Below are 9,583 nucleotides of genomic sequence, written 5' to 3' on the forward strand. Positions count from 1 at the left end.
TGTTCAAAATGCATTTGTTAGTTGGGATATATATATCTCTCTGTATGAAATCCAATAAAAAGATTCCACCTGATATACCCAATTGCCATAAATATCTTCCCAAAGGGTAAAATGTGTAATTAATGGAAATATGAGAAATCATGCAAATGGCAATCATGACAACCAAACATACGTTTTATCGCATTTATGTATACAAACTGAAATGACAAGTTAATGTACTGTAAATCAGCAAAATAAGTCCTTAGCATTTTGTTGTTCCTCCTCTAGCTGCAATTACAACGATCAGACATAGATTTAGTCAATGGATATACGGTTGCCCAATTTCGTGGTACCACACCCTTACAATGCTCTCCTGCAGCTGAATCTTGCTTGTTGGCTTCTTCTGAGCAATTTTAGATGACATTATATACCAGCAATTTTCAGTAGGGTTCAAATCTGACTGTTGCCGAGCCAGTCCAATGCTGTAATGCCAGCATTTCTGAGGTATGACCTTAAGGGAGAAAAACGAAGGAAAACATTGGTGTAAGTATGTTTTAATCCTTGTGAGACAAACTCATCATTAAATCTAAATAGCATAAAACTTACCAATTTTGCTGTGTGGCAAGGTGCTGAGTCCTGTTGAAAGTTGCAGTTTTTTGGATGTCTTTGTGGTGATCCCTAATAACAGGTTTCAGACACTCCTCCAAGATAGCAGTGTAGGTTTCTGCATTCACTGTTCCATTAATAAACTTAATTTGCCCCACCCCTTTGCTTGTTATGCATCTCCAGACCATCTAACCAGCAGGGAACTTTACAGTCGGTGTTATGCAGTCAGGAAAGTATGTCTCTGATTTTCGTCTTCTGACCTATCGCTTTCCATCCAAGCCATGTAGGTTGAATTTCGATTTTTCAGAAAAGATGATGGCGTCCCATTGCTCTTTTGTCCATGAAACATGCATTTTAGCCCAAGCAAGTTGCTTCTTCCTCATTTGTTGGGTCAACAAAGGCTTCTTTTTGGGCCTATAGGCATGCAGACCACATTCTGAAAGCCATCTTTGGATAGTTCGTGCACTTGTTTCAACACCAGAGGCCATCTCAAAGTCCAGTTTTAGATCAGGAGCAATTACGAAGGCATAGCCATTTCAAATATCGATCTTGGGAAGGCGTAGTTACTCTCTTACGGCCAATCCAGGTCTTCTCTTTACATCACTGGTTTCACACTTTAATTTCAGCACCCAGGATACTGTTGACTGGTGGCAGCCTATTTTATCAGCAATAGCATGCGTAGGAGGCGGGCAACAACTGAGCGCGAACTGCAGCAAACCTCAAGTGTCACGTATTGAATGTTCAAAGAATTCAAAATATGAACAAATAAAATAAAACAGTAAATAATAAAAATTATAAAAATAAAAGGAATTAAAAATTTTAAAAAATTGAAAGTAAAAATAAATTTTTGAAACGAAAAAAATAAAAAATATATAATCAGAAAAATTACAGATAAAAATAAGTAAATAATATAAAATAAAAATTAAATTCAGAAAAAATAAAGTAAAAATAAGTAAATAAAATGAATAAAAATCCCGCACCAGCAGATAATCCCGCCTCAGGACCAGGCGCCTCCGTAGCCAGGTGGGAAGGGACAGCAGTGCGTAGCACACGCTTCTTGATTAGACCGGGGTTCGAGCCCATCACCACCAAATACGGAGGATGCGGAGTCAGGGAATGACCACCGCATATCCCGGAGCAATATGGCCTTAGTTGCTAATGCTCCTAAAAACCAAATAACAACAGCCTCAGGACCAGCCTGAGGCCAGCAGAAGATAAAGGTCAAGAAGGCACAGTGATATCATTTGGCATCATACAAGTATGATTACCAACTATCCAAGTAGAAGGTGGTGGTGAAGATGGTTCTTGAGCTAAAAATGGTGGTGGTATCATGAGATGGCAGTGATGGAGGTGCTGATCTAGACTGTTGGTAGATCCTGAATAGGAGTAGTTCCTGAAATTGGGGCACTACTGATGAGTTGTCCTCATCTGGAAAAGGCTTTATGTGCAAAATCTTGCAGATGAAATTTTTCTTTGGATTCCAAGTGATACGACTCATTGCCTAGAGAAAATGGTTGACACACAGCAGACAGAGGCTGACATAGATCCAAGTAATATGGACAGGTGAAAAAAACATGCTGCCAGTATTCTGGGCTACCACAATTACAGATGGGAGAATCAGACAGGTTAAACATATCAAGTTTAGCATGAAGGGAACCATGTCCAGTTAGAAGAAAAAGAGTGCGTAGACTTGAACTGAACCATTTTAGAATAGACTTTTGTAGGGCAAAGGACACAGATGGAATAAGCTTTCTCATGACCATACCTTTGGAAGAAGAAGAACACCGATCTTGCCAGAGTTGAACCAGGCAGTTCCAGCAACAAGTTTTTTCAGTTTTTGCATCGCAGTGGATATTAACAGTTAAGTCTAAAAAGTCAACTGAAATAGTATGTCTAAGGCAGTGGTTTTCAACCTTTTTTTAATAATGGCACCCCTAAGTAATTTATTTTATTTTGCAGCACCCCTACTCAATTTTCTGCCTGTTAGATCTGATTCTCTCCCTGTGTGTGTGTGTACTCGTATATATCTAATATTAAAAAATATATGTTATATGATAGTTATTACAATAATATAGTTAGAAAAATTACATTTCATAATACAAATTATATATATACAGTATATAATAATTTTATTCTTTATATAGAGGTACTAAGTAAACATAAATTTAAAAAAAAATAAATTTAAGTAACTTAAACCCAAATTATGTGGCACCCCTGGAATGTTGTTGCGGCATCCCGGTTGAAAACCACTGGTCTAAGGTAATAGCAAAAACCTCAATAAGCGATTTGGAGGTCCAGAGGTAGGCAACCATTTAAAACCTGGAGCGCAGCTGTCGAGACAGCAACAGGTACGACTCGTCATTAAGATCATACATCTTTGGATAGAGGAGAGTTTCTCTTGGATGGCAATCTTCTTAGTATGCCAAAACCAGGTGCCAACACCATTGGTACAAATTGCATTTTACAGAAGTCGTCTTTTGTACAAAAGACGAAGGGTGCGATGGTTAATACCCCAGGATTGATGCAAAAGACAGACAAGCATAGATGTATACTTGGCTGTTTTATCATGAAGATGCAGGATGTGTTTATGGAAGTTTAACTTACGATCTAGAATAATACCCAAAAATTTATGCAAGTCAGCCATAGAGAGAAGGCATGAAAATGTTTAGGTTGCTCTTAAGATAAAGAAGCTTAGTCTTATTAGGAGAAATGGTAAGTTTATTAATAATGGACCAAGAGCACAGATCATTCATAATTCTACTGGCAGTATATTCCAAAGCATGAGAATTACCAAGGACAAGAAGGGTTAGATCATCGGCATATGCTATTTTAGAAGCATTGGGAGTTGAACGGAGAAGCCACTCATCTAGAACCAAATCTCAGATGAGTGGACCATGCACTGAACCTTGTGGGCATCGTCGAGAGAAAGAGTGACTTAAGTTGCTGAGTTCCAGAAATGACTTGTACAGAATGGTGGAGGAAGTAGTTGCAGGTTAATTTGTAGAGTTGTGAGGAGCAATGAGCAGCCCTAAGGCAAGCAAAGAAGCCATCCCACCAAAGGGAGTCAAAGGCTCCAGAGAAATGTACAAAAATAGCCATAGCATATTTAAATGTGCAGTTGTTTACTCTAGTAGGTGCCGCCAAAGATGTTTTCACATTAATAAACTCCTTCCTTCATACTCTTAGGCATTTAGCCAAGAAATATCTTTTGGATTACTTTGTTATATGTTTCTCACAAGATCAACAAAATCTTAAATACAAGTTCTTATGTTTCCATTAGTTTTTCATTCCTTGTTTGATCTGAAACCGAACTGTTATTCCCAAAGTTACCAATTAATGATATATTAATTTCAGTAGTGTAGTGCCCAACAATATTAAAATGCTTGTATGCATTTTAATTTAATTCACACTTTCAGCATTTCTGCTCTAATTGAATTAGAGCAGAAATGCTGAAAGTGTGAATTCCTCTGAAATCTCCATATTCAGCTTGATTTTTCTTTACATATATTGGTACAATCAGTACCTTAGACTAGTTTTCAGGAACTTGTCCTTCAGAAAGCATCCTCAGGATAATGTAGTTTAACCACTTTGATACTTTTTTCACTCACACTTTCAGCATTTCTGCTCTAATTCAATTTTTATGGGCCTCTTCACATGACTGAGTTAGTTGGTCTCAGGTGAGGGTAGCATGGTTTTTCCTCCAGCAAACAGAAAAATGACCTCAGAATACATGCAATTTACTGACAATATAAATGGAGCAATATGGCCTTAGTTGCTGATTCTCCTAAAACCCTATTAAACTTACAGCAACAGCTCTAATTTCATCTACTGCTATTGCCTTTTCATACTTGATATTTTCCATGATCTATTCCATCTCAATAAATAGATGGTATCCAAAATAACACCCATTTTAATCTTTTCCTCCTCTTTGGTAGCCTTAAACTACTTCATCAAAATATTTACATATTTGTAAAATACTCTGCTTTAATATAACTCTTACTTTGGCTTCCCCCTCCCCCCCAGTTCTGATATTTTTAATTAAGCATCTAAATTAAAATTGTGGAGTTGGTAAGTTGTGACTTGCTGTAACATATATTTGGTGACTCATCTAGACAGTAAATCATGAATCACCCATTTAGCTCTAATCAGGCTGAATTAGTGTATGTTATTATTTTTCATCACATACTGAGCAGTGAATTTTCATCAAATTTTGTTTCAGATTAGGGAAAAATGCAATGCAAACCCACACAATGTTAAAACAGCTGTCAGAGAAGATGCTTTGTCGTTTTGTCTTTTTCAGTAGTTTGCAAAGCTTAAAGGACACTTTCCTGTCAAAGATGATACTCGTTCTGGCCACCCTTCACAAACCATTTAATTGTTACTTGTGTTTACAATTTGACTAGGAGTAATCAACATTTTACTATCTGCAAAGTTGTTAGTGAAATTAATTTCTTATGGGTTATGTTAATCGAATCTTATTACAGGATTTGGGAATGCCACACATTTCAATAAAATTGGTCCCTTTCATATCGGGACCTTTGCCAACATGCTACTGCTGACCTACATTTTGTTTCTTCCATAATTATTGGTGCAGATTGTAGATATATGGTTGTGACCTGGACACAGATTCAGTCCAAGATATCTTGATCAAATATAAAGACCATGCTTATACTTTTTTTTTTTAACTTACAGTTCATTTGTCCTGCAAGGTCAAATGAGAAATAAAACAATATAGCTCTGTGAAGATTGTGTAATGCTGTTTGGAGAAAAACAGCTAGAAAAGTGGTCTTCAGGGACACTTGATCCTTTTCATTCAAGAATTTCTTGTGAAGCACTTAATTACTGTGATTTCCCCCATCTGCCAGAATTAACACCAACCCTGCAATTTATTTTTGTTTCCCAAGCTTAAAGCCCTACCTTGTCCCTTGAAAGCTTACAGATTTGCAACAACCGAGGAAATTCAGAATACAACATAGGATCTATTAGCAATTCCAAGAGAAATGCTTCCTGCAGAAGCATTAGAATTTAGCATATACAATGTCACAAGGAGATCCATGTGAATATCCATTGAGCTTCATTTCCCATATATTAGTTAGTTCAGTCCCTAAACTCCTTGAACACACCTTGTATGTCAGTCCACTTGCACTTTTCTTTATATTCCAATAAGGATTTATTAGACTCATTCAAATAATAAAGATAAAAATAAGATCAAATGATAAAGTAAATAGAATTTTTAACAAATCTTAAAGGTCACTAATTTTGTTGTTGCTTAAGATATTATAAATTTAGATTTTGAAGATTACATGGCTGTTAATCTTTTAATTATAATTGCATTTTGTTTTAATACCAGGAAAAAAAGGGAACGAGAAAAGAAACGGGAAGAAAAACATAGTAGCAGTCTTTTGATCACGGCCCATGATACGAAACTTAAAGATGCTCTAGAAGATGACATAAAATAACCTTAAACCGATTACAAAATAGTTATTTTCAGATGCACAGTGTACTAAATAAATGCTCTGTGTACTAAAAATACACTTGTTAGTATACTTTTAATTTATTCTATTCAATAAATTTTTTCTGTTTATGATTGCTAATATGATTTTTTTTCACAGTATCTATTTATAAAATGAATATGATGCTATCATTATAAGTTACACATGGACATTATTTAGTGTACACTAAGCATACAATCGAAAATTCAAACATTTAGTGTTTTATTCATTGGTGAAACCAATTTTTTTTCTTTTGTTCTTAATCTATCCAAGTATCTGTGGTGCATTGTTACAAAAGATAAGACAATTCTTATTATCTGAGCATGCTTAGGCATACAAGGTAGTATTGAACAGTTAAAATTGGAAACAGTAGTTGTCCAATAATGTTAGAAAAACATTATTGAGAAACTTGTGTGGTATGCAAGAATTTCACATAATTCATATTGCTACTACATACCAAAGTTAATGCAATGCTATCTTTGTTGGAACTTTCTGACCTACCTGTATGTGTTTTTTTTTTTTTTTTTAAACCAAATATACCTGCTCTGTTTTTCAGTTCTTAGGTTAGGCTGAATTGGTGAGGAAAAGTAGTTTTATATTTTGAAAGTTCTTATGAAATTCAGAAAATTTTATCCTGACTTTATTTTCTTATTTCATATTTTTGTCAATTTCTTTCTATTTGCTTAAAATACTTATTACTGTTAACCACTGTTTTGTTATTTTCTGTAATATTTACTTTTCTTGCAAACTAGAGACATGACATGGAAATTAACAAATGCTTTTGTCAGCAAAAACTAGTTTACAGTTTTAATAATAGGAAATCCTACATCCAGTATACTCAACTATTACTTTTTACAGAGGACGTTTTTGAACCCACTTTGAGATTCTGTAATCAACTCAACCCTTCAGATAGAAACAAAAGAAAAACAATTTTCATTTCTATCTCAAAAATTGTGTGCAGTATTTTTGAATTGACTTGATAACACAATTCCAGTGGGTTCAGAAATGTTATCTCTAAAAAAAAAGAAAAGGTTAGTACAGGCATCCCCTACTTAGTGCTTTTAATTGGGATGTAAAAACACGAAAGTTAAGTGAATCCATGTTAAGTAGGAAACAATGTAAATAATTTTAAATGGTTGATGTGATAACTGTTTCTGGTTGATTATAAGTTACCATTTCTTTATATAAAATGTTTCTTTACATTAAATTTAACAGAAAGTTCATTAATTATGCAATAAAACAGCTACAGTATATACATACCATATTTATGTTATTTACAATAACAGCTTCTGATACTGTTATCAGATCAATCAAAAGCACTAAATGTAGCATGAATCTACCCCTCTCCCAAATTCATTCTTTTTTCAGTGTCTAATTTAGTTTTCAGTGACAAGTTTTTGATGCAAAAACATCTTTGGCAGCACCTAACAAGGGAATGTAACAGAAATGTGTATCATTGTAATCAAATATTTGACCAATACACATTGCAATCATACTAAGGAAGTATGACATCACAAAAGAACCATAATAATGGTTCTTTAGTGGCGCGTCATACTATTCTACAAATGGATTTTGCTAACCTCTTCTAAGCCAAGGATGTTTTCACATAAAACATCTTTTGTGCTTACAGGGTACATGCACAATTTTTTCTGATAGCTTTGTACCTGCTTTGCATTATTAGCACTAACTGATTCACTTGATCTCTGCGAGACTATTTTAAAAAAAGAGAGAGAAGCTGAAACTATCCACACAGTAAACTAAAATTAATCATTCCCAACACAAAATGCACAGCACATAATATGAACCAGAACTGACTGGAAACCAAAACTAAACTGAAAACAGCATTGCTGAGTGGTACTGAGCAATATGCAGCTAAAAGCAACTCCATCACACATTGAACAGTTCCAAAGAGAAGCTTTATAAACATTTCGGCAAACTGCAATTAATTAGAGCTCTCCAAGCAGGTGCTCCCTTTCCCCACTGCTGAATGGGAGAATGTATTTAAAGTATATATTCTTGTAACACGCAAGAAATGGTTCATATACTGCAGTGTTTTACAGCTGTGGACACAGGAAACTTGTGACAGTACAAATGCTGTAGAAAATTAACACAGGGATGTAAATTTCTCATGGGCAATAAACAAGAAGTTTTCAGAATGTCTCCTTGTAATAAATTGGAGCATTTTCACTTTGGCTGACAATTCAGTGATTTTCACATTAATTATATTTGTTAAAAGTCTATTTAAATCAAAGAACACCCTTTTGAGGACAAGCACTTGAATTGCAGTTGATTGGAAAATTGAAGAACAGTTAGTTATTTGGAGCATTAGCAACTAAGGCCATATTGCTGCGGGATATGCAGTGGTCATTCCCTGACCTTTCCGTATCGTCCGTATTTGGTGGTGACAGGCTCGAACCCCGGTCTAATCAAGAAGCGTGTGCTATGCACTGCTGCTGCTTCCCACCTGGCTACGGAGGCGCCTTTGAAGAACAGTAGGTTTTTTTTTTTTCCCTCAATGAAATCTCTCTTACATACCCAAGCACCTGCTAATGGGTAATTCCTCTCAAGGCATTTGGATTGCATGACTCGGGAGGGTATCAAAATATACAGCACTATAGCAAATAAGCACTGAGTGAACCACAGTATAACAGGGAATAATTGTATATAGAATATTCTGGATGTAGGTATTTTTTTTTTCTCAATATTATAGTATCAATAAACAAATTACTGTATATAAAAATTTAGAGGAAGTGTATTCATTTTAAAAGCCAACTATTCCTTGCCAGGAAGTTTTGTAACTTTTTTAATTTTGTCAGAAATCGCCAAAAGTCAAAATGAACTGCTAAACTTTAATTGCTTTTTCAATGTTCTTTTTAGACACTGAAAAGCATAAAGCTTAACTGTTGTTTTGCAACTTTTGTGCATTCACCTAGTACAGGAGTAATCCATGGAAGAAATCGAATCACCAAAATCAGCCATGTCATACTTGCTAAAAATTACTCAATATGAATCATTAGAAATTTTCAGAACATATCATTTAATGCTTGTGTTATTTAAAAATTTATCCTTATTACTCGGAATGGTACAAGAAACTTCAAAACAATACAAGACTAGTTGTTCATTAGTTTAAAAAAAAAAAAAAAAAAACCCCATTGTGTAACCTGTCCCATATATATATACATGCATACAACTTGGCATTCTCACTCCCATGAAGTGAGGGGCCAACCTTGCTGTAAGGGAAGGCAATGGGTTCTTCCCTTAAAATAAGGATTTGTATACCAATAATGACACAGGAAGAAATTCATTTGAATAATTACAAGCAGTTCATTAATGAATTGCCCGTAATTATGCAAAATTTTAGATCCATTGGCTTTAGATTAATTTAAGGTTGATTGTAGTGCAATCAGCCAATTGTAGTGCCAATGAATATTATCTGTCACTCAAAACCTCAGTTTAATGAAGGTGTATGTCTGGAACCTGTGAGATATCATTTTGTTTTAATTATA

At 34.9% G+C, this 9,583-nt stretch overlaps 1 protein-coding gene across 1 annotated transcript in view; it reads left to right on the forward strand.

The window, feature by feature from the left end:
- The window catches only part of 140up (RPII140-upstream gene protein), a 37,249-nt gene extending 31,199 nt beyond the window's left edge, over positions 1–6,050 (forward strand). The window contains exon 7 of the mRNA XM_090368960.1: positions 5,936–6,050. Coding sequence (XP_090225086.1) covers positions 5,936–6,044 — 109 coding nt within the window. The 3' untranslated portion in view covers positions 6,045–6,050. The remainder of the gene's footprint in view (positions 1–5,935) is intronic.
- Positions 6,051–9,583: the final 3,533 nt, after the last annotated feature.

Source organism: Mastigoproctus giganteus, chromosome 2 (assembly GCF_048544385.1).
Source record: "Mastigoproctus giganteus isolate SK-2022 chromosome 2, ASM4854438v1, whole genome shotgun sequence".
NCBI classification, from domain to species: domain Eukaryota; kingdom Metazoa; phylum Arthropoda; class Arachnida; order Uropygi; family Thelyphonidae; genus Mastigoproctus; species Mastigoproctus giganteus.